Raw genomic sequence first — 25,505 nt, 5'->3', positions numbered from 1 at the left:
CTTGCCCTGACAGATTTGTTCATTAGTCTTTACACACAACTCTAAAGCTGGTGTTGAAACTTATTTGTAACGTAGCTACCATATACTCTGTTATTTTTTCTATTGATATAGCTATCCTATATAGGTGATATAAAAACACACACACATTTTCCGTAGGATTTACGAAATTTCGTTGGGTTCGGATGAACCCGATGTTCCCACCTGGATCTGCCATGTTACCTGGCTCCGATACCTGCAGCAACCAACCAAGCTCCTATACCTGCAGCATTCGCACAGATCGCGCGCACCGGACCGAGCAACCAACCAAGCTCTGACACGTGCGCTGGCTTACTTGATCATTAGCCATTGAGAGGTCAAAGATATATCTTCCGTCAACAGAAAAAGAATAAGTATTCAAATGTCGGCAATTTTTCTATATTCTCTTCCTCCTCGTCCATTAGTTCAGTTCCTTTCCTTAGTGAAATCAGCCCCCCCCCCTCCATCTTTCGAGAACAACAAGTAACCCAACGCGCTCTCACTTACTTATCCCGTGGGCTCACTGGATGACCAAGCATGTTCCCACCTCCTGAGTAGCTATTACAACCAGTTGCAACTATGTGCATAGAGAGGTTACAACTATAAGCATAAAATTATTACAACTATTTATTGCAACTATAGGCATAGAATGGTTACAACTATATGTATAGCGATGATGCAACTTACCTGTACAGGCTGACTGATTGTAACTAATTATGACCATATTACAATCAGCAATGTTGTAACTAGAATGTCTACTATGTTACAACTAGTCCACACTCGACTGCCATGTTTCAACTAGAGTATTTACCAAGTTGTATCTAGAATGTCTACCGTGTTGTAACTAGTACTTACTCGACAATGTGTTGTCGTAACTAGAGTATCTAATATATTGTAACTATATTGTCGTAATCAGAGTGTCTATCATATTATAATTATGTTGTTCAATATGTTGTAACTCGACTATCTCTGAATCACAACTAGAACCCAAGTTGTAATTGCAGTATAACACAAAGCACAACTGGATGCCTACTATATTGTAACTGTATAATGATCCTAAACTTCATCAAAATATAGTTTTCGTGGATCTTATTTTGTTAAGCATATTTTTCCAACAATATGCTTCAAACGGATTGAAAATCGGATCTGTTGTTCTAGAGATATTGTATTTTAACGATTCGAATCAATAAAAGAATCTTGAAAAGAATATGATGTCGGCTAGAGAGGGTGAATAGGCAGAACTTGAAAATTTTACAAACTAAAATGCAGCGGATCAGCAAAATGCGAACTCTCACCAGATTTTTGCGGACTCTCTGCAAATATGCGGAGGTTCCGCAGAAATATGCGGATACTCTAGATATTTCTAGGAGAACTCAAAAATGTGCCTATGCAACAACAACATGAATAAAGTCCATGAGTTACCAAGCACCAGAGGATATGTTCTAACCTTTTTCTCCAAATATCTGCAGCTTAAACCTTACAAAGAGATAGATCGGGTCGAAACCCTAAGAATCAACGGATACAAGTTTATGTAACAAATCACAAGAGATTGATAAGTGAGACATAAGGATTTGTTCACCAAAGTTTGATCACTCCATAAAGAAGTGTCTACGTCTCCGTTGAGAAGCTTACAAAGAGCCGGATTTATTCCAACCCTTTTCTCACCCAGACGATCACAAAGATCAAACTAGGGTTACTTATATCCAACTCCTAAAAGCCGTAGCTAGCCAAAGGGGGGAGTGATGAGTTATTTATATCCAACTCCTAAAAGCCATTACAACTACTAGAATGCGTACTCTCCGTAAAAATGCAGAGACTCCGCAAAAGTGCGGACCTTCCGGACAACCTTAGTAAACCGAAACTCCGCAAAAGTGCGAATTGTTCGTAAAAATGCGGACACTCTGCATTTGCACATCTTTACAACATAAGGGTTAACCTAGATACAAGTGTAGTGTTCGAGATTTCTCGAATAGGTTGTTACATCTTTTGAGCACTGTTTCTATGCAAATACGTAAATTTCATATCCCCTTAATAATACACCATCCTAAACTCAATTTCAAAAAATAAATGAATTTAAAACTATACGATCTATGAGCCGCTTTTCTTTTTTCCTTTTTGAGGATCATCATACGTCAAATTCTCACTTGATTGAATTATACATGTCCATACTTCATAAAACTCATTAGTTTTTTAATTATTTTGTTATTATCATCAAAACTCACTTAGTGTTTAGATGCACTTTCAAATCTCCGCATGCATGCTCTGGTGAATGGGTTAGATATTTACATGGCATCAGCGAATTGGCTATGTTGTTTTGTTGACTCACGGAATGCTCGGCTGGGCACGCGCGAAAAGAAGCTAGCTTGGTCGGTTGTAGTGCTCAGCGCAGGTCTGTTTTATATATATATATAAGTAGTATCTAATACTATGTGACCCATGCATGCATGATCGATGCAATAGCTTGCAACCGGTGTTTAATGTGATCGATCGTACCATCGTCTCCTTGCATGCAAGCTAGCTATATATAGCTTATCCCGTTGATGGGAACAAGTCAACCGTCACAGGGGGGCAAGCGAGAGGCCACGATCCATCCATGGAGTTGCCGGCCGGGATAGTACGTACGCGCGTGCACCACCGATCGATCCGTTTTCCTCCATATACATCAGCCCAAGTTTTCTCTTCTCTGTCTAATAATTCGTGTTGATCACTGATTAGCATGTCTTAACCGTCGCAGGATCGCGAGCTCGTGTGAGGCTGATGGATTTGCTTTAGACATCAGACCAAACCATTAGATCGATTCATTAGCAGCTATTAGCTTACTGCTAGCTGATAATCTCTCTCTCTCTCTCTCTCTCTCGATCGTGACATGTAAAGCTTGAGGTCTAGATAATATTACTCTGTATACGTCGATGCTAATACATTTGAGAATGGTGGTCAGTACATACTGCCTTTCGAAATTATCGATCGTTTTCAAATCGATTGGAACTAACATATATATAAACGGACCGATCGTTTTCTTTTGACCGGCTTACCGTCACCAAATTAAAAATATATAATGCCCAGAGTTTATTAGAGTATGTCCAATGGGATAGATAATTATTATTTATAAGAGTTATACATGTTACTAATAGATAAAATCATAGGCAAATTTTCTAATAGCTTACTTATAGCATTGTCTATTAAATTAACGTAGTGTCATAAGCAAAATATTATTGTATTTAATGGATAGACTATCTACTAATTAGTAGTTAGTATTTCTTTTTTTATTATTCATTCCCTCCTCCGTATAGAAAAAAAAAATCTAAAATGACATCTTTTATAGCTATAGCTCATATAGATTGTTGCAGACGTACACTTACGAGGCACGACTACGAGCCGCAGTAGCATTATCTGCTGTTATAAGTACAAATATTGCTGCCAGCATTCTCTGAGAGAGAAGAAAAAGGGGAGAAATTAAGAGAGAGAAAATGCACGGTATGCGAAGGCGCGTACATATCGGCTGGTGTGGCCGCGTTGGAACCTTTTTTCTCTCTCCTATCTCCCTCTCGGGTCTCGGCTACTACCACCAATCCATCCGTTCCATCCATCGGTGGAGGAGGTGGGCCACCTCGCCCCATGTGCGCTCATGCGGTGGTTTGCAACGCCCGGCCCCACCACCCACCACTTCCCCTCTCCCTCTCTCCCTCTAGTCTCTTTCTCTCTCCTCTCCAATCCGATACGTCCACCGCCATCGCCCTCCTCAACAATTTGATTCCCACGTTTCTCTCTCCTCCCCTCTCTCTCATGACGTCTGTCTGGTTGTCAGGCTGAGCTGCCGCACCCGGCCGCGGCGGCCTAACGGAAACGGAACGAATCGGCGTGCGCGCATGTTGCTCGATCGATCCGCGGGCAAAAGTGCACGCGTCGACATGTGTTCCGCAAGGCAAGGCGCTCGTGGCCGGGTTCCTTCTTCTGCTCGTCGAGCAAAGCGGGTACCCGCCATGTGTAGGAGCTAAGTTTGAGCTGAAATGAGCCACTTCACAATTTTTTTTTATTTTTTTAACAAAGGAGGCGTCACACCCTTTACAGAGGGTGCCTCCGGAGCAAGCGTGGAGGATCCAACGCGGATTGGTTGTCTGGGCTGGCTTCAGGAACCACTCGGGTTTATCGGCTTCTTAGCCATTTCACTATATGTATCACAAGATATACGGATTTATATAATCGATACGAGTAGGTTATTAACAAAAAAATTCTTCACCTTGATAACAGTGCACCACCTATCTACATTAACTTCGTTCCTGCCCGTCCTGCATCATGCCTGCACCATTAGCCCATTACTGATGAACACTATGACTAATCCAGTCACCACTGGATTACTTTGCTCACGCGCAGCTGCTTTACGAGATACTGTTAACGTTCTTGAAGATAAAAGGCAGACGCAGCAACGGCATGCGCGAGGAAATTAACTAATATAAGCTGCAGCGGTGACTGCGATTTGTACAACTATAACCATGCAAAATAAAAAGGCAGTTTTTTGCATGCATCATGCACGGTGAATTTTCTGACTTTTGATCACCAGATCGAGATCGATCTTGATTATTACGAGGTGTGCTTAGAAATCGGGAGGTGCTTGCCTATTTTATTTGGGTTGAGATTTGCACTCGAAAGGTTAGGTGAAAAAATAATGTAAATGAAGGAATCAATCGATAGATAAGAGAAATAAAGAGTTTAGGATGGATACATATTATATTACGGAATTGTATTTCCTATATATATATAATTGTTCATCCGACCAAGGTGCTTTTATATCTTGGCCATCTCTTCTCTAACATGCACGATCCAGTATCCCACATGCAAGAGGAGCTGTTCACCTGTTTTATGTTCTCTCTGCTCTTTCTCTCTCTAGCTATTTAATCTTGCACCAGAAGAAAAACTAACAATCCCACACACAGAGACTTCTCTCTCTCCTCCATTTCTCTGCCTGCCTTGTTTTTTGTCTCTCGTTGTCAACGAGGTATTATAGGACACCGGATCTTGCTCGGGAAATTTGTGTCAGAGCCGTGTTTCTGCTTCCTCTCTTTCTCTCTCTAAGATCACAGTACAAAGGCAGGGCAGTACCCTCTCCTGATGCCTTTGTGTCAGAGCCCAGATCTCGCTTCGCCTTCCCTCTCCTCCCCCACCCTATCTTCCCACCCTTTACTACTACTACTACTCGTCCTCCTCTCTCTATCTATCTCTCTAACCTCCCTCTCTTCTCCCACAACTTCTGCCTTTTAAGCAACGCGCCCGTCTCCCCACTTCTCTTCCTTGATCCTCGCCTTCTCTCTTTGTCTGTGCCGGCCGTTTCATGGCCGCGAAGAGAACGGCGCCCCCACCTCCACCTCCGACGCCAAACCCTATCCCTAACCGCCGCGCCCTCGCCAGCGGCGCCGGCTCGGCCTCGCCGTCGAAGCGCATGCTGGCGTTCCACTTCCTCCGCGCGCTGTCCCGGATCAGCAGCGCCACCCCCGTGGCGTGCCGCACGCGCACCATCCGCCGCGCGGCCTACTTCTCCATGGCGCGCGCCGCGAGCCCGCGCCGCTCGTGGAGCCGGGCGCTGCTCCGCCAGGTGCGCGTTCGCAGGGCGGTGAGGTCGAGGCGCGCGGTGCTAATGCGGAGGCGCGTTGTCTCCGCTGCGCCAGCGCCACCGCTCGGCGTGAGGAGCATCTCTGCCGGACAGATCACGTCTGCGCCTCTGGCCGGGGCGCCGCCTCCGCGGCAGGCGGGGGAGCCGGCGAGGGCCGACGCGCTCCGGCGGCTGGTCCCCGGTGGCGGCGAGATGGAGTACTGCAGCCTTCTTGAGGAGACCGCCGACTACGTGCGCTGCCTCCGCGCGCAGGTGCAGCTCATGCAGGGCCTTGTCGACCTCTTCTCCGGCCAATGATTGAACCAGTAATTAATTAATACCGCATGGTTAATTAATTCTTGCCCTTGCAAAATCGATCATATGCCACCGCCGCTGTTTGTACCTAGATCATCGCATATCTCTTGCTTATGTCACATGAGATGCATGATTGAGATAGGAGATAATTGAGGAGGAGATTGTTGGTACATATGTTTAGTTGGTAAGATTATTAGTAGGTGTATAGGTTCGGAACACATGCAAGGAAGATGGAACCACACCAAGAGATGGAGGGAGATTATTGAGGTAGTTAATTGTAACATATATAGAGAGAGAAGCATGGAGTTACATATAAGCTAGTGCAGTGTTGTTGGATCAGATGATTGATCTGCGTATATGTTTGTGAATTGTGGAACCATGTCATGTATCTTGTAGCTAGCTACACAAGTAGGCAGCTTTTATACACACACACACACTTTTCTGTCTGTCAATTTTTCTCTTGTAGCTAGGTCTATCTGAAAGGCTGAATGGGGAATAAGAAGGCAATTAATCATAATCATGGCATGCATGAACCTTTACCGCGAGTGGTTGCATGAACGCATGATGCATATGACGGATTATATATTTTTTTCTCCCCTTGCCGGATGTCTGATTGAGTTAGCCATACTAGTTCTTATTTTTTGGTGTACTATATAGTTCCTGCACATGTATCTCTCTCTCTATCTTCCGGCCGGCCACTACTCGGAGAGACAACTAGATGATGCTATAAGCTGTAGCTAGTTGTTGCCTTTTGTAATTGGAGTGCTAAGATGGTGGTTATGTTCAATTGGTTTGGTAGAGTGTTTCTTTTCTCCTCTCAAATTTGGGAAAGTGGGATCCACAGTCTATGAGGGATATAGCTGCTGAACTTTGAGCCTGAGAAGACATGCATATGACTTATAGCCAAAGGAACCAAAAGACATTCTCTCCACAAGCAGTTAGCATCTTTTGATTAAAGGGCCTCCCTTTTGTTTGTTTTTTTTTCCTTTGGAAACAATTTTTTTTCCTCCTCGCCTCCCATCAACTACACCAACTAATTATCCCATGTTTCTTTTTAGGTGCCACCGTCTCTAAAAGGGTATTCTGTGTACTAATTATCCCCTGTTTTTTGTTGTTGCCTTTGACACATGCGTTTGTTACTTTCTTTATGGGGTAAGCATCTAAAAGGCTTAATACTGGCTTCTTCTACTTGTTTCAATTCATGAAAAGATCACTAAGTTATGCAAATAGCATGCCGCCATAGGGTAGTTCGTCAAGCATATCCATGCAAATCTTATCAAAACTGTACATAATTCAGGCATTGCATTCATAATTAAGGTTCCTTATAGATTTCCAATTTGTTTGCTTTAACTTTCTCGTTTGATAATTTGTGAAGCGATAATGGATTTATTTGTCTCTTCCTCTTTTTGATATATAGTCTGGTTTGCTGTTTTGCTTTGGCTTAGTTTTAATTAAGTCTGCTCACTGCTCTCAATCAAATGCATGCATGTTCTCCATAGGACAAGAAGACACGAAGCGCCTATATATAGACATGGTATGCTGTATGCATTACACTTAATTAGGAGGATTAATTAGTTGAGATGGCCGTCCAATTCGAACAGCTACAAATCAGTACCAATCACTGAAATGGTACTCAAATCAACAGCTAATGAGCATTTTGCAGTCGGCCAATTCATAATTGGCCCACAAGGTAGCTGTACTAATAATTTGCTAGCTATACATCTTCCATATACATAACACCCCTATATATTGCCCACTAATAATGTTGGCAGATCTACATTGTGCACCGATTACTTAATTTGGAGGAGTTTTTGTACCAATGACATGTATACTTGTTTTTTTTTTCCTCATCGATCTTCTGTCAACATATGCGTTCATGCATGTTCTAGTTATGTTATTTTGATCTCTTGCTTTACAGAGACGCGGCCAGTACTCTATTATAACAGAACGTCTGAAAGCATTATTCCAGCATGGTGTCAATTAGATGAATTTTCCCTAGCTAGGTGCACAGTTTAGTTTTCCTGAGCACACTGTGTTTCTTTTTAGCGAAATGCGAATTGAGTTGAGAAAGAACAAAAGAATACATTAATATAATTAAGTAAACTTTGCTGAAAATTTTATAATACGTTGATTTCTTAACTACATGGAATAAATATCGTCACACATGATTAATTTTGCAACTGCCAGCTTTTGACAAAACCTGGAGGCCGGGACAGGAAGATTAAATTGTGTTGATCCTCGCAAAGAAAAAAAATGAGACCCGCTTGTTTGCGTTGAAAAAAACGCCGTGTACGTATACAGTCAATTCTGTTTTTTTGCGGAGTTTCTCCACAGTTCGACCCATTTTTTTTCTCCATGTCACGGGACTATAAGAACACATCGTGATTGTGAAACAAATCTGTTGTGATATCATATATATGCCTAAACACACAGGCCGGTTTGCTTATTGTTTATCCAATTGAATAGTTGTACTACTTGAAGACTCCTGTGTATATTATCCTTGTTGCTAATTGCAGCTTTAATGTTTTAGTTATATTTTGATATATGCAACCATAAAAAACTGCATATTTAGTTTAGAGATTTTTCACAAGATCCGTTTCTTTATTTATGCACGAGAGCGTGTAGCATACCAATTAATATCGAGTTAGCATTACTATATTTCTAGCATTTTCTGTGGTTATTAGTGTATTACCAGCGGTAGTATCCCATTTATAAAAAATGTTTTGCTGTTAGGTCATCATCATAGTTCTCGGCAATATTTTCTTGCTGATCAATGTATTCTAATTGGTGCGATTTTTTTTTTTTACACCAGAAACATCGTCAGCTATATGATAAAAGTGCTAGAGTATAAACAGACGCTTATTCACAAGATTTTTTTTTTTACAACTGATAGTGTATATAGATAGTGAATTAATTTGACATTGTTTCCTATGTCCACATTAGCTTCATATGGTATTACTGGCTGTTTTGTCGAGTCTAGAAAAATAATATGATCACGATTTCTACATAGATGTAATCTTGAGAAGGAGAATAAAGAGCTTTCGAACCCATGAAGCAACCTTTACTGTCACTAATTAAGCTGTACATGGGTCTCAAAAAAACTAGCTGCCCCCAGTTGAGCTAGAGTCTGGATGTTCCTACACTGACAACGCACCTCTATATAACCAGTAGACTACTCGTAAAACATTTTCCACAATGTGCAAAATCTATATGTAGATCATTATAATCCTTTCTAATTAGTTCAAGAAAAACTAGATTCCCCCTTAGGCCAGCCCCAACGGATTCCCTTCGAGAAACAAAATCCCGTCGTGAAGAGATTTTTTTCCCTTCAGCACTCCAACGGTTTCCCTTCACGGTCCCCTTCACGATGGGATTATCAAAATCATTCCCTTCAGAAGGTATTCTCTCTCCTTTCTCTTCGTCATTCTCCTCGAAAGGAAGCTGTTAGAAATAAGAGAAAATAAAGGAATGAGAACGGGGAAAGGAATCGAGAAAAGAAAAAAATAAAGGGAATACGGTGGTTGTAGAAATCTGCAGTACGCTCGTCCCGGTTGTCGCCAGCTACAAGGACAGACAAGTTCCATCAATTGTAGATCATTAACATCACAAACTAATTTATTTAATTTGGACCGTGATATACATTGCCCTATCGTAAATTAATTTGCAAGGGCCTTTGCATGTTCCAAATGAGGTCCAAAAGTTTCAGAAGAACAAATGAATATCTAAAACCTTCAGTATATATAGTATGTACTGTTATACTCCTATGTAACTTAAAATACTAGTAAAGTATGGGTACAACTTTATCTGTATCGTATTGTATAGTCTATAAAAACGTGATCAAGTATATAGATTATCCGACAAAAGCATGTAACCACTACTACAGAAAAAGTAATCACTGTCGATTCAAAATTAACATCACCGTTGATTTAGGAACTGACAGTAAATAAGCAGCAGTGATACAATCTATCACTGTCAATTCTTGATCTCATTCCACTCGATTTGCATATTTATTACTGCCGGTTCCAACTATGAATTGACAATGATACTCAATCGAGTAAAAAAAATAAATATTCATGCATTAATTCAAACAAGATTAGCATTACTAATGATCATATTATTATAGTTTATACTAATTACACTAAAAGCTACCGTCATGCAGACAACAGCGTAAAAACCCTAACGCGCGCGTCGACTAACATAGCTAACTAGTCGTGCATGAGTTGAAACTAGACCCACGAACGGAAGTATGCGGTCTCGTCATCGTCATCGTCGCCACCGCCGTTGCCATTGTCATCGTTATTGTTGTTGTCCTCGACATCGTCTTCCTCTAGTCCTAGTCCTCCTCTTCCGACGAGCTCATTCGTGCCTTCTTGGCCCTTGACATCTCATCGATGAACACGTCCCAAACTTCATCGTCCGATGAGGAGGATCTCGACGAAATGCTGGAATCGATGGTGGGGGCGCCTCGTCCGGTAGGGCCTCCTCCTCCCTGGATGAGGATGCGGGTGTGGGAGGTGTCCTCGGAGGTAGGAAAGGATCCATGTGCATCGCGCGTGAGCTAGGTGGAGGTGAGCGGCGGTGGGCGGGAGAGAAAGAGAGAAAACGAGAGTGCGAGAGAGAGAAAGCGAGCAAAATGATTGACCAAGCGAAAGTGAGGAAATATTTAAAGTTGCTGGGAAGACAATCAAGCAGCTGGGCGTGTCAAGTCTGGTAGTCATGCGTGTGCGAAGACGTCCGAAATTTTGAGTATTACTACCGGTTCATAAACACAGTCAGTAGTGATAGCTATTATCATTAGCACGTCTTTTAATAAACTAATATCACTGCCGATTCGTATTACTAACCGGCCAAGTTAATCACTATCATTGTCGGTTCTTACTGGCTCGATTTTTTTATATACGACTGAAGCTTACAATTGGCAGTGATATGTTATTATTATCGGTTATTTTTAAATTGATAGTGAAAAGAGGGTACGAATAATTTTTTCTATGGTAGTGAACTGTGTCTGTATATAGTATCATATGTATGATGTTTAAGAATACATATATTAATTAAGATGTCTCTCTTCGTAAGTAGAAAAATTAACTAAAAAGCTTCCCATGCTAATTAATATACCTTTCGATTAAATCATGAGCCCTTGATTGCAGATGTTTACTAGGTTCTCAATTTTGTCCTTGAATTAGTGTTCATGCATGCAATTTCAATGTTTGCCATGCTAGTGGGAAATTCTTATCACCATCACAAGTACTAGCTAGCTATATGTCTATCATGCTCATGCACGGATTACGGACACATCCGACCTACAGCGTACTACTTAACTGGTCAGATCGATCCTGTCCTTGACCTTGTGCAGTCTTTCTTCCTGTTGGACTTGAATTGTTTCTAGTGGAATTCCTACAAATTCTCGGGAAATTTCTGCATTCCCATCCGAACGGGCCCTAAGTATTAACCTACTCTTAATTAATTAATGTGTAAAGTAATTCTTCAATATTTGTCGGTAGCTGTTCGGCTTTTAAGTCATACAAATTTTTTTTAATAGTGTTATTAGTCATTAATAATTCAGTATTCAATAGTTCTAATTTATAGTAAAATTGTTCAGCAGTTTTTCAATAGTGTCAGTAGTTTTTGTCAGTAATGTTAGTAGCTGTTCAAGAGTTACATGTTATAGTAAAATTATTTAGTAGTTGCCAGCAGTATAAGTATTTTATTTAATAGTATCAGTAGTTTTTGTCAGTAGTGTTCAGTAGTGTTCAGTAGTTTGTTCAGTAGTTATCAGTAGTTTCAAATTATTCAATAGCTTCGATAGCTTTTTAGTAGCTGATGCGAGCAGAGGAGGGGCTGGGCGCGGCGTTGGTGCACGAGCGCTGAGGCTAGGGCGACATGTGGCGGGCGGTGCTAGCGGGCGCAGAGGCACGCGTGGGGTGGGGCCCACACGTCGCGGGGGTGCGTGGCGCGGGAGGGAGTGTGGGGTGGGGCCCAAGCGGCGCGGGTGCACAGGGCAAGGACGCGGGGCGAGGCCTACAAGACATATGTCCGGCGCAAAGGGGTAGTGTGGGGGCATCTATAGAATAGTGTCTACGTATATGTCTTTGTATACCTATCTATTTATATCTATATACGTATCTGTGTAGATAGATGGATAGATATATTAACATTACATGAAGAAAAGAAAGTCAGCTGTTAACTTGATCGACCCTCTGACGTCGGCACCGCGTAGATCACAGATTAGTTAGTGGTAGACTGGTAGGAGAGGGGACACTAAGCACCAAGCCATACTTACAAGAAAAAACAAACGAAACAAAAGGCAAAATCATCACATGATCAGCTGTCGCGCCCTTGCGAGTTTCAAGCGACGGCCGGGAGCGTGAGCGTGCCGACGAAGGGGAAGTTAAGCGGCGGCAGTGACACCAGCTGCCGCCGTCCGGGCCCGGTCGCCATGCCCGCGGCCATCTCCATCAGCGCCTTCCTGATCGGCCGCAGCAGTTCCGCCACGAGCCGCCACCGCACCAGCCGCGACACGGCCAGCCGGCAGCTCCTTCGCCGCCCCAGCCACACCGTACCGCCGCTGTACTGCCGCCGCCGCGCCCTCCGCTCCCTCCTCCCACCGCACCACCGCACCACCGATGCCAGCCTACCCATGGTCTCCGCCTCGATCTTGCGCGCAGCTCAAACTGCGCTGGCTGCTCTCTGATAGACAGCTCTTGATTCGCTGCTTCGCTGTGCCACTCCAGTGAAGATCAGGCTCAATTTATAGTGAGAGTGAGAGCGGTACCTAGTGAGGCAATTAGCTAGTTAATTAGTAGGTGAGATATTAGTAAGTTATTAGAGGTAGCCTGCTGGTGATGATGATGATGGCGTGATGATTGCCGTCACTGAAAGCTAGCTAGCTAGGAAAGCCCTCATCTCATCACACTCATAGCATAATACTAATCATTTGCATGGCAGGCTAACTGTGTGAGTGTCCCATAGGAAAAGGATCGGTTAATAAGGTTAATACGGTTCGGTTTGTTTGGTTTTTAGAAATTTCGGTTTCTCATCAATAGCAACGGAAATAATCAGAGTATATAAAAAACCGAACCTAATTAACCATAATATTTCGGTTCGGTTTTCGGTAAAAATCGATTTAGCATATAATCACCATGAAGGGATTAACTAACAGTAGTCTGGTCTGCGCGGGGCTTCAAGGCAGCAATGCATAAAAATTCCAAGTTCTGTGCTCAAATAAGTATTCCGCCCTCGGTGTGGAATAAACCAAGTGCTAGTTTGCAATAAAGCAAGAAACAAGGATATTAATCTTAAAAAAAATACAATCTGCTGCTGCTCCTCTGTTCTCTATTGCACAGTGCTCAAGCAGTACCACACAAAGGATCATCTGTGTTCTTTTATCACTATTAGTTCAAAAATAACTGATAGTGATAACATAACACATCAATTTAAAGCTTTAGTTGTATATAAAAAGTCAAAAACTAATAGTGATAGTAATTAAATCTGTTAATTAGTAACACGAACTAGTAGTGGTGTATCACTGTCGGTTCTTGTTACTAACCGGTAGTGATATATCACTGCATGTTAATAAAACAAAAATGCAGTGATATTAGTTTATCAAAAGATGTGTATTTTATAATCGGAAGTGATATTGGCTATCACTGCCGGTTATATTTACGAACTGACCATGATACTAAAAAATCCGTACGTCTTCACGCGCCCGGCTGCTTGGCTTTCCAACGACTTGAAAAATCGACGTTGCTCTCTCTCTCTCTCTCTCTCTCTCTCTCTCCCACCGTCGGCCACCTCCACATCCATGGATCCACTTCCGCCTCCATCGCCTTCTTTGAGGATGCCTCTCACACCCGTGACCTCATCCGGGGAGGACGAGGCCCCGCCGAGCAAGTTATCAGACAAGGCGCTCAACTCTGGTATTTCGCCAAGATCCCCCTCGTCAGACGACGAAGTGTGGGATTATTCCATCGATGAGTCGAGAGCCAAAAAGGCCCGAACAAGCTCGGAGGAGGAGGAGGAGGACGATGATGACATCGGTGACAATGGTGACTATGGCGATGGTGACAACGACGACGACAACTTCCATTCGTGGGTCAGGTTTCATCTCAGACGTGGGTAGTCGACCACGCACGCGTTAGGGTTTTTCGCACGATTAGGGTTTTGTGTGCTGTCGTAAGCATGACGGCTTGATGTAATTAATTTATTATGAATTCTACTAATATGGTAATTATTAATACTAATCTAGTTTTAGTATCATTATTAATGTTTTATTTTTATTATTATTTTTGTCCTGGATTAAGTATCACTGTCAGCTCCTGATAGTGATAAGTATACAAATCGAGCGGAGTAAGATGAAGAATCGGCAATAATAACTTGTATCACTGCTGATTCGTGTTACGAAGCGACAATGATATGCACAATCATTACTGGTTCTAGAACCGGTAATGATCATCACTACCACTTATTCACTGCCGGTTAAAAACCGATAGCAATGACCTTTTCCATAGTAGTGAAGACTTGTGAAATCGTGAGCTTGCGAGTCTTATTCGCTGCACCACGAAGCTGAATTGATCGGTTATTTCAGTTGGATTGGTTTACTGAAGATGAAAACCGAATTAGTAATGGTTAAGCAAACAACTGACATATGAAAACTAAACAAACCAACAAAATTGGTTATTTTGGCTTCCATCTTCAGTTGTGGGCTTTTTTCCCTACTACACATAAATATAGGAAGTCTTTTCTGTACCTTTATGTGTACATACTCCCCTTTAATGGGTGTTTAGAAAGGTACATGTATATATGTACATGTTAAAAAATAGTATATACATATAAGAAAAAATCACTTATAAAAAAGTATAATACATCTCAAAAAATAATATATACATATTAGAGAGTAGTTATATATCTCATAAAATAGTATATACCTAAGTTATAACGGGATCAACTATAAATCGAGTCGGAAGTATAGACTAGTTTTCCTATATACATATATATATACATACATACATACACACACAAACATATATATATATATATATTAAATAATTTGTACTAAGTGGTACAAGTATATTGTTATACTTAGTAATCTACAACATGGCCAACTCGGAGTGTGGCTAAAAGCATGCCAAAAACTTTAATTATCCACCTCACCACCTATCTATATTGTGGAACATGGGCTAGCTAATGCTTTATTTTGTGCTCGACAAATGTATCATGGATGCATAGTACAGCCGCGTGAAGTTCTGTTGGCTCTCTCTCTCTCTCTCTCTCTCTCTCTCTCGATCAAGTTGTGCTGGTTCTTGGTGAGACGAAGGGATGCCTGCACATTTTGGGACCATCTTGGAAAGGAATAATTATAAATGAGAGCGCATTTAGAGCTTTCAATAAGGTTATTAGAAGCCTAAAGTAGAAGGATTTCGCTCTTGTTTACGAGCCTAGTTGGTCCTTTCAGGTACGTAGGACTATTAATGTGGCACCATGGTGGTTTTTTTAATTTTATTAGCTATGGATCATATTGTGCCTAGCGAGCAAGTTGGATAATTTACAGTTAATGTGATGATTGGAGTCATATGTATATAGCCATTGCTATCTCATCAGCCATCACCCTGATGTGTCAGGAAAGCACAGCCTATATACTCCAGTTGCTTGTAGTAAATTAAGGAGAGAAGATTGGATGCTGGTGTGAAAACTGAGAGCAGATTGGACGCTAGTGTGCCAAGATCATGGATAGGCTAACTAACTAGCTAGGAGCTTTGACGATGGCTACCGGTTTGTAGTTTTCGACATGGAACGGAGGGGTTGGATCAGATCATCAGAGAACATGCTTGATCAGCTCAAGTTTAAGCAAAAACTCTGCCGGAGTTCGCGTACCTGCTGAGCTCAAAATCCGGATTCGAGGCAAAGCAATCTCTCCAGGATGTGAGATCACCATAAAGTTTCAGTGAATTCCCTGCTGTTATATATGGTCCGTGCACTACTTGATTGTGAACCAAAAAACAGAGAAAGAGAGGATTGAAGCAGGAGTAAATAGTTAAGCGCACAATGCGCTACTTAACCAGGTGCTGAGATCAGGTATATACTAGCCTAATCACTAGGATTTGACATGGCTAATCGTCCCAATGGGATAAACATTTCAGCAGTGCCCGGCATATGCCCACTTCAAAGTGGCATGGCATCGCCGCCCCAACTTGAGCTGCTTAGAATGACCCAAAATAACAAGTAGCTTAGCCAGTTACATCAACAAGCTAGTCCCCCCCTGCTTTGTCCAAGTGCTTTCTGAGTTCTTATAAGACAGATTATTATATAGTGACACAACGAGCAATCAGTCTGTTCATCTGATGAATTTTCTAGCATTTTCAAATGGAAAATGCAAAGAATTTCTCGCAGTTTTCTTTCAAAGGACAAATCAATCGTCACCACCGCAGTGGGCCCTGCGATGTGGATTTGCCTCCTTCCAAAAAATACAAGCCGTCGCCGTTTGGCTTTGGCGCTCGTATCACTCGGCTGCTCGTAGGAAAGCGTACGGCGTTTGACCCTTCCGTGTTTGTCTCCTTGTAGAGAGCATGACGAAAGAAAGAGACAGAATGTTGGTTCACTGGTCATAGGTTTCAGAGGATAACGATAGAATAATATAGGTGTGTGTTCCACTAGTTTGGATCGGTTTGTGGTCATCGTCTCTCTTTGTTTACCTTACGAGCTGACTCGTGGCATATGCTAAGCAAGCGATTGGGAAGCAAACAAGTTGAGGTACCGTAATGTCCAATGTGCAATCATGTCAAGAAAATCCAAAAAAAAATTCATTTGTCACCGGACATGTCGAACAACACGCCAAATCGATAAAGAATCAAACAACTAAACACGCATATCTTGTAGTGGTTTGGCAAATGATACAGTTGAACTCCAGCTACTAAACCACAGGATTCCGCGTTGTTGCCTTGCATTGAATAAACATAAAAAATATCTAGAATTTTTGTGCCATAAGAGCAAGAAATTCAGCGGTCCAAGGTGATGTTGGTGCATTCGCCTTGCACAACTCCTCTCCGAGCTCGTCTGGTCAAGGATATATGGTGCTATGCGTGCACCCCGAAAGAAAAAGAAAAAAGAAAGAAGGGAAGAATATAATCGAACAATAATGCATGACAGAAAGCCACAGGTTGGCCATCAAAGCACTAGATTCCAGGAGAAGTTCCAGCAGAGAAATAGAGCATAGCCACATAAAGGTGATTCCATCTAAAGTCATAAAATGATGACCCTTACCCCCAAAAAAAATCACAACCAAACAACGGCAATGCTACCCTATTAACAAACACCCCACGAAAATTGGGAGCACGTCTGATGTATGAATTTATAACCCCTCTGATGACTTGTAAAATCTGAGTATGTCATTACCATGTACAAACACCTTGTTAAGTCAACTTTGGCTGTGAAAGACGAGGCTAACCCGGATTGCCAGGCTTTAATGAGTGATTGCCTTGTCAATTCTGAGAACCAAGGGGCCTTTATTAAGAAAAGAACCAACAAATATGGCACAAGAAACCATTTACAACTAGGATATCTTAAAAGTGGCTCAATTTCTTTCCAGAGTAACCTATATTAAATCAGCTGTATAAGGTTACAAATGGTATCGGTTCTATGTTAACATATTGACACCGAAAAAATATTACACAGCTGCGAGGGGTTGCTGTCGTCACATCTCGATGTCCTCCAGATCAGGCAGGGGAAAACGAAGTATAGCTGCTATTCCTGTCAACTGCGTCAACTCTGTTCAAACAAATGGCAAATGTAATTTAAATACAGGGAACACTGTGCCAAACAGTAAAATTAATATAAAATTTCCATCTTTGCATTGAAAATGAAATAAAAGGAAGCTTAATGTGTAAATTTCCACCAATTGTAGTGGAAAATTAGTAATCATGGTTAAAACACATTGTAAAAGCATGGTAGCACTCACGATCGCCGGAGACATGCATTGAAGAAAATATGTGCACTGTGCCACCGTATTTCTTGACTGATTCAACCAAGTTCACATACTTTTTCCTGGTAGCAATGTCAGCATTCCTGCAAGTGAAAACAAAAATTCAACAGTTATTTCTCATTAGCAACCACGGAAATTCTATGTACAAAACCAACTATTTAGTATAATTGTTAGTATACCTCTGAGAAGTATGATATAACTGTGAGTACTGGCCGTAGGGATAATATTTCAAAATTGCAAGTTCAATGACTCAGCAGGACATAGGTAAATTAGTTGCAATGCAATGCACAAATTCTTTTTCACATACTTTTGCCTGGTAGATGTGTGCAGTATTACACAACTATACAGCCTGAAACTACTCCAGAAATATCAGGGTACCCAGCTCACAAAGCATACGTGTGGACTATGGGACATGACTTGTTAAGGCCAGAATAACAGTAAAGAACAGATGAGTGTTGAAAGAGGACCACATATTAATTGCTTGTGTGGGAAAGATTGAAAATGCTGTTAATACCATTTACTGAGTAAGCTGCTGCCACGATATGATTAAAAAAAGCAGGCTACATCCACGAATGGCTGACTTCCTTTACCCAAGTTTGTACTCATTAATTTGTTAATTGCTACTGGTGATCATCTTGGTATCAAGTGCCCACCCATATAAGGAAACTTAAGGAGAAAACCAACCAAAAATTATTTCAGTAATAAAAAAGGCAAAAATTATTTCAGAAAGTCCAGATATATAATTCATTAATACATTTGTAACATATTTGTTTCCTCATGACTTGTAAGGCAATACTGCTCATCTATAGCAAATTAGGCCAGCAAGCTTATATAGCATACACAATGCCCTGCATAGTTCTGTTGCACCAAGACTGATTTTTCTTCGGATTTTATAGTTGTAATTTTCATGTTGTTTTAATTGACAGTCACAACATATAATCGGTTTCATGAACACAACTTACCGAAACAAAGTATCAGTTATTAAAAGAGTCTGGATGGCAAGACGATCATGTGCAATTTCAACATGCTTTGGCCCATAACAGGCACGGGCTGAGTCCTGCAATTAATCAGCAAACAGATAAATTCAATCAGATATGCTTCAATTAAGCAGCATTAGCAGCTATCACCATAATGCATACACAGATAAAATCATTATTTAAAGCTCGCTTTTATAAGAAGATACAAGTATACTATAAAGGGTCTAACTCCAATCAGTAGCACCAGAATAGAAAAAGTTCCATATAGTTACTGCATGTTTTGAAACACAACTGTTAAAAAATTGGTTTCACTTGAAAACGCTTACATTAGTAAGCATGTTGAAGAACTCCTGCAGAGCTCGGACCTGCAAATAAGAAAAGAAATATAAAGATGAAACAGGTAAGGGAAGTGGATACTATCTGTTTAGACTGAGCGTAAATATGCTTTAATGATCAAAGTAAGTGATTGGTTAAGAATCTCCATATGTAAATTAGCATATTTAGTGACAGGTATTATTCTGAGTCAGACTCACCTCCTGTGCTGCTTTTGTGTCTTTTATCAGAGACATCACACTTGGGGTATCCAAAACTTCCTTCAAACTATGCCTAATAAACAATGAACAAATAGACATAAAATTAGGAAAATTGAAAAGGTGCAAAGAGTTAATCAAATTAATACAAAAAATGATCACTTAAAAGTCGTTTAGCAAATACAGAATTAGCTTATAGGATTAGGGTATTCCAAAATGATCATGCAGCTTATCATATATAAATTAACCACTTCTATCAAACAATACACGCATTTCTGAGAAGAACACAGAAAAAAGTTTCGAACAGGTCATATCCAGCCTTAATTTGCACACATTACACTGTTAAGAATCAATGCTAGCATACTATCTCCCACAGACAATCTAACTATCCAGATATTAAGATGGAAGGACTCACTTGTAACCTGAAGTTGCATGTGCAAGAACAAGACGTGCTTTGTTCTCAATTATTACTCTTAAATCCCGCCGTGCAGCTTCAAGAAACAAATAATCACGGAACTGATCCTGTAAATATATAAAAAAAGGACAACAAAAAATGACATGAGTTGAGATTGTTTCTGTGAAGACAGGGCCATTTTACTTGTGCAAGTAACCTGAAGACACATCTGGTAAGAGGTAACGCAGTTTTTTCTTTTCATTTCTTTTTGACGTGGAAGCACTTGTAAATGCGAGTATAATATCATGTGCACAGTGCAGACAACACAGTTATCATTTGTATCATATAATTCAACTTTAGTGGTGTCAATAGGACCGGAAGTTAGTGACAATAACCAGTAAACTAACCACTGATTATCCATTCATCCCTAGAAAGATCAATTTAAACACTTCTAACATCAGATAACTGGTTCGGTTAACAATTGAGAATTTGTCAAAATAGTAGTTCTCAATTTTGCTTTGGTTTTGGTTTTACAAACTTATGCCCCTTATAAAAACTATTGTATAGTAGATTGTTTTTTCCTTTAAGTACGTGAGAATTACCTTCGTAAAACCTGGGCTTGCAATCACAACACATTGGACTACTTCAAAATCAATATGCTTTAGCAAAGCCTACAGCCAAGTAACGTAATGCATCAGCCAAGCATTGCCTGTATGCATGTTCACATTTACTTGTGAAATTTGTGTGCATAACTTACTTGCAAAATGTTCTCAAAGAACTTCTTGAGGGCCTACATAAGAACAAAAGAAAGTGGAAATCAGTAGAAAATAAACACAATATTTCCGTCCCTAGTTAACAGAACCAGTTCTCATACCGACTCGTAACCAGCAATTGCAGGACCGTGCTTCCTAGGAATTGATGTTTCAATACGTGCCCTGGTTGCTGTTATGCTGTTTAGAAGAACTCAAGCCATTAAAAAGACTACAAGAGAATGATAGATGCCATGATAAGACAGGATGTCATCTATATGACGAGTTGACGACATGTGTTCTTCTTTAGTTAACATCAGAAAATATTATTTCGATTGGGTAACCATTTAGGGAGAGGGAACTTTTAGATGAAAATATTCTCGAGATCTCTTTTTCATGTTCATGGAATTACTATTCCCCTGAAAGAATCAACTACGAATAAATGGACACTTACAGAACAGGATGTTCACATAAAAGGGGTGCAGCAAGCAAAGGAATCTAGGAAGTGATACACAACCATGCTTAAAATGATGATACCAGAGGAGCTAATTGTTGAGAGAGCCTTTTTTTACCATCCTTGGAAGGTACCAAGAGATACTGTTAAATTATAACTTGGAAGGTACCAAATTCTGGTACCTCCAAAGGTATAATTTAATGGTAACTCCTAGTACCTTTTAAGGACCGTAAAAACACACTTGAAATCAAATATTTTTTGTTTAGCTATGGCGCAACTATTCTACTCACCTTCTGCCGATGAGGAATAGATGGGCAAGTCCTTCTTGCATAAGAATAACTGCTAGATCAGCACTTGCAGCAGGATCTACAATAGGTTCATATGGACTCGGTTAAAACAGTAAAAGAGGAGATTTGGAGAAGCTGATTTTAGAAAATGGAATCAGAGGGTCGTTCGTTTATGTTTTGGTAAAATTCGCAAGATGGTCATGGCTGAGTCACACCTGATACCAGTCACCAGGTACCATGCACACACCATATTAACACCAACTTATTTAAAAAAATGGAAGATGTGTTGAATATTTGATTGAGCAGATAGTCCATATTTACTAATGTTGGGTTAAACTCACATACCACATGCTTGCTGGATGGTATCAAGTGCTAGCCAATCCCAAGTTTCCTACACAAGATGCACATATTTCATTGAAGAAACAGTAACAACAAAAAAGATTGAAATGCATCATCACAAGAAACATCAATTGGCACTCCAAAATTCTACTGCAACACACCATAATAAGCATAGTCGCGAGGAAAATACTCTGACCTCACCCGGAGGGAAAAACTAAAAAGCCAAAACATCATGATTTCTTTCTTAAGTACAAAGTTCTTATACAAACTAAAAGGGACAATGACTGAAAAGAACATAAGGTTCATGGCATCAAGCTCATAAGCAATATTCAATAAGGCAAATAGGGAGAAATGGATATGCACCATGATGCCATCAAACTGCAAAATCAAGTCTGGTAGTAAAATAAGTAGAAGGATACTTAGCACAGCAAATATTGCATAGCTAGACAGAAGTCTCATGTCAAGTGCAATTCAAAAATGTAGATAACTTTTATCTGCTTAGTATGTACAAGCAATGTAGCAGCTGGAGGTGCTTAGTTTCTCCTATTACATCGACAAGTTTGTCTTACCACAAAAGAGGGGTTAAGCTTACAAAGAAAAAATAAATCCGCAGCACCCCGTTTGGGGCATTCTAAGAATATGGCAGTCATTTCAGCTTAGTCTTAACAACTCTTACAGGACTTAAATTGATATTGTAGAGTGTACACAAACAGCTATTTATTAGTAACTTAAAAGCGATCAAAAGGCACTAAATCTTTTTTTTTCTTTTCGAGATAAACTTGCTAGATATTTAAACCATACCTTTCGTAGAACAAAAGGCCTCTTCAGCTCAAGCTCTAACGTGTGGAACTGGCCAATCTTCATTCGGGAAGAAAGAACTTAGTTTAACTAGGTTATCAACACAGTTTTATTATTAAATAAAAAATCACTAACCTTCACATGATCATTCTCAGAGATATTTTTTCCGCGTGCACGTAAAACAGATCCCTCCTTGTCATATTCTACAGACTTCATTCCAAAACAAAGGACCACCTCAGTTATCAAGTAGATAAATGGGTAAGATCTGATAGCATTGGAAAAAACAGGAAACAAAGCAAAGAGGAGCAATGTAAATAATATCAGTACTAAAAAAGCTCTCTTTAGGTTTGATAGAATTATTTGGTTAAGTAGCATTTATTGAGGCCTTTTCATACATATTTGGCACAGAGATGAGTTGAAGTCAGTAACAATTTCAAGCTTTCTCATCCTGTTACTTTCTTTCCAGTTTCCACACGTGATGTGGATAAAGTGGGACTCTTGACAAACAATGATGATGGCCCTCAATTCACATCTCAAATGCTAATGGATGGAATCATCACTGGAGAAAGACAGCTAATATAGATTGATAGATGATATATCACCTCAACTACAATTTCCAACTTAAGCTTCACACGCTCGGCATCACGCCCTCCAGATGCCCCCTCTCTCAGCACTTTCCTGGAAACCAGCAGAAGAACAATAATCGCTTTTAAGGAAACTCACAATTTCCATAATATACTTGAAGGCTGTAAAAGTGATTTAAACACGTGCACACGCAAGAGAGAGCAATGGATGGAGACTTCAACTACTATACCCAAGGAGGAGGATTTGTGATCAAAGACTTGAAATTAATTTGGCAGATCAGATGTTTCTTCGCAACAAATGTTTGTAATCCTGCATCCTACGATACATAAGTATGACTGTGCAATATCAGTAGGGGACAGCAGCAAAGCATCCTTTGAGAAAGGCATATTGGTGAATACAAGTCAACCACATCCCACTTCCCAAATCCCAGTCAGGAGCTGAAAATTGTCCATTTATCTCCATTTTCATTCTCATGTAACAAATATGCTAACCATGCCTTCCTACTATATCTATCTCCCCTGATTTTACTCCCAGTTTGAATCTTTAATCTAGAACCATATGAGTTCCAAATTAACAAACCGAAAAGCTATGCAAATAGTAACCTGCCTAATTTGCGGCGGTTTCTGCGTCAGCAGAACTTGCTAAGAGGAGTGCCTTACAGTTACAGCTGAATGGCACACGAGTTGAACTATGCTAGAAGCACGAAACAAAAATAAATAAACTCACCGAACGGTGACGGCTTGGAGATTGTCACCAGCAGCAATGAGGTTGTAGGCATGCCACATGTCGTCGTCCTCCTCCGGCAACAACTGCGAACCACAACCGCGAGTTAAGCAACAATCAACCCGCAGAATCCCAACGGTGGGGTTAGCCCTAACCCCCAAAACGAAGGCGACCCCAACAAGCGAATCCGTGATGGAATAGAGAGCACCGAGACCGAGAGAGAGACAGAGGGGAAGGTAAGGGGGACCTTGACGGTGCCGGGGCCGTTGCGGACGAGGTCGCGGTGGACGAGCTTCATCGCCGAGAACGCAGGAGCGAGGTCTCGCGCGCGATCTTGCGTCGACGGCAGCGGGCGATTGGGGGAGTGGCGACGGACGGCGAGGGGTGGTGAAGTGTCGAGCACGAGAACGAGCACCTGTTGTGAGGCCCGAGACCCGATCGGACGGGTCAGGACACGTCATCACGGGAGGTAAAGTTCGGTCCAACTGGGCGTGGCCCAAGACTGACATGCGTGGCTGTGTGCTGTGGCCCGTTGAGCGTGGGCCAAGAATAATTTTTTCAGCTAAGCCTGGCCCGGCCTCCCCTCGAAAAGAAAAAAACTAATCTTGGCCCGGTAGACCTAGATGCAACTTCTTTATCACAGTTTTGAAACTAAGCTATAGATTTACGTCATTATAAATATTATAGTTTTGAAAAATATCAAAACGATTTTAATATTTTGAAAAATATTATTATAATTTTTATAAAATTGGATACATGACATTACAAATCTCCTGAAATTAGATCAATACCATTATGAATCTTTTAAAATTGGATAATGCCATTACAAATCTCTTGAAATTAGATTCATGCCTTAGATCCAATTTTAGAAGATTTATAATGACATCTTTCTAAATATTAGAAGTGTATTGGTATATTTCAAAACAGTAATATTTTCATTGTGGGGAAGTTCACAATATCCACTTTGGTAAAGGAGAGGATCACTTGACACGAACAGTATGGGATGGATGATGATCTTGCCGACGGATAACCAAAAACTAGCTGATCTTAATCCTGACAAAAAACGAACTGAAATCTTATCTTTAGACACCAAAAACATATCTAGCCCTCGCGTCGTCTCCTGAGGTAACTTAGGGGCGACTCCCACCCTCCACCCCCTCACCCCAGCGGCGTCCTCGACGTAGCCGCCGCCGCCATTGCGACGATTGTCACGGCTTCCTCCTCCTCCTCTCTCACTCCCTTCTTATCCTTCGTGAGGCCAGGGCTCCAGTTTCTAAGCCCGCTAAGTTCATGGCGCATGCGGCGTTCAGATCCTGGCACGGCGCTGTGACTGACATGGCGCTACGGCCAGATCTAGGCCTCGATGGCACGATATGGTGGCTTGGCGGCCGGATCCGCGCCCCCAGTGGCGCAGCGCGGCGGCCCAGAAGCATGAGGGCCAGATCCACGCACTCGATGACTGATCTACTCGACTACATCCGGATTTGGCGAGCGGCACGCGTGGGTGGCTGGAGTGCGCGCGTGCGACGCCACCCCCGATAGTCGGTGATTGCAAAGGTCGTGGCGGCGTTGCCGAAGTGTGCGTCAAGGTGCTCGATGGGCTGGGGTGTGGACGGTGTAGTGCGGCGGGCGCGGTGCGCGGCCGTGGAGGCTTGCCATGCCATGTTTTACGGGTGGGCCGGTGGCACTCACCGTCATGCAGCCCAAGAGTGATCGGCATGGTGCGACGCGCGGTTGTGGAGGCTCCATTGCGGGGGCACTATGATGGGGGTTGGTGGCCC

The 25,505-nt window shown here is 41.4% G+C and overlaps 2 protein-coding genes across 2 annotated transcripts; one reads left to right on the top strand and one right to left on the bottom strand.

Annotated features, from left to right (window-relative positions):
• The first annotated feature begins 4,884 nt into the window (after positions 1-4,884).
• LOC133925164 (transcription factor IBH1-like) lies at positions 4,885-6,459 on the top strand. The gene has a single exon (XM_062371017.1). The coding sequence runs from the start codon at positions 5,342-5,344 to the stop codon at positions 5,915-5,917; it is 576 nt and encodes a 191-aa protein (XP_062227001.1). The 5' UTR covers positions 4,885-5,341; the 3' UTR covers positions 5,918-6,459.
• Positions 6,460-17,392: 10,933 nt separating this feature from the next.
• Positions 17,393-24,153, bottom strand: LOC133925162 (protein PELOTA 1). Its single transcript, XM_062371016.1, has 16 exons — positions 23,972-24,153; positions 23,728-23,810; positions 23,019-23,094; positions 22,552-22,626; positions 22,420-22,476; positions 21,625-21,670; positions 21,283-21,358; positions 20,664-20,739; positions 20,547-20,579; positions 20,392-20,460; positions 19,811-19,917; positions 19,399-19,471; positions 19,192-19,230; positions 18,851-18,945; positions 17,865-17,971; positions 17,393-17,674 (listed from the first exon to the last, which is right to left on the bottom strand). The coding sequence occupies exons 1-16, from the start codon at positions 24,020-24,022 to the stop codon at positions 17,601-17,603; spliced, it is 1,137 nt and encodes a 378-aa protein (XP_062227000.1). The 5' UTR covers positions 24,023-24,153; the 3' UTR covers positions 17,393-17,600.
• Positions 24,154-25,505: the final 1,352 nt, after the last annotated feature.

This window comes from Phragmites australis, chromosome 7 (assembly GCF_958298935.1).
Source record: "Phragmites australis chromosome 7, lpPhrAust1.1, whole genome shotgun sequence".
Taxonomy (NCBI): Eukaryota; Viridiplantae; Streptophyta; class Magnoliopsida; order Poales; family Poaceae; genus Phragmites; species Phragmites australis.
Note: the sequence above shows the minus strand (reverse complement) of the source record. Positions and strands in the feature narration are given on the sequence as shown.

What these genes read in the sequence shown, in the direction of transcription:
- LOC133925164 (XM_062371017.1), top strand. Translation starts at nt 5,342, where the DNA reads ATGGCCGCGAAGAGAACGGCGCCCCCACCTCCACCTCCGACGCCAAAC.
- LOC133925162 (XM_062371016.1), bottom strand. Translation starts at nt 24,022, where the DNA reads ATGAAGCTCGTCCACCGCGACCTCGTCCGCAACGGCCCCGGCACCGTC. An exon ending in AGTTGGAAATTGTAGTTGAG is followed by an intron (nt 22,627 to 23,018) that starts GTGATATATCAT and finishes TTTGGAATGAAG; the next exon opens with TCTGTAGAATATGACAAGGA. An exon ending in CATGCAACTTCAGGTTACAA is followed by an intron (nt 19,472 to 19,810) that starts GTGAGTCCTTCC and finishes ATTGTTTATTAG; the next exon opens with GCATAGTTTGAAGGAAGTTT.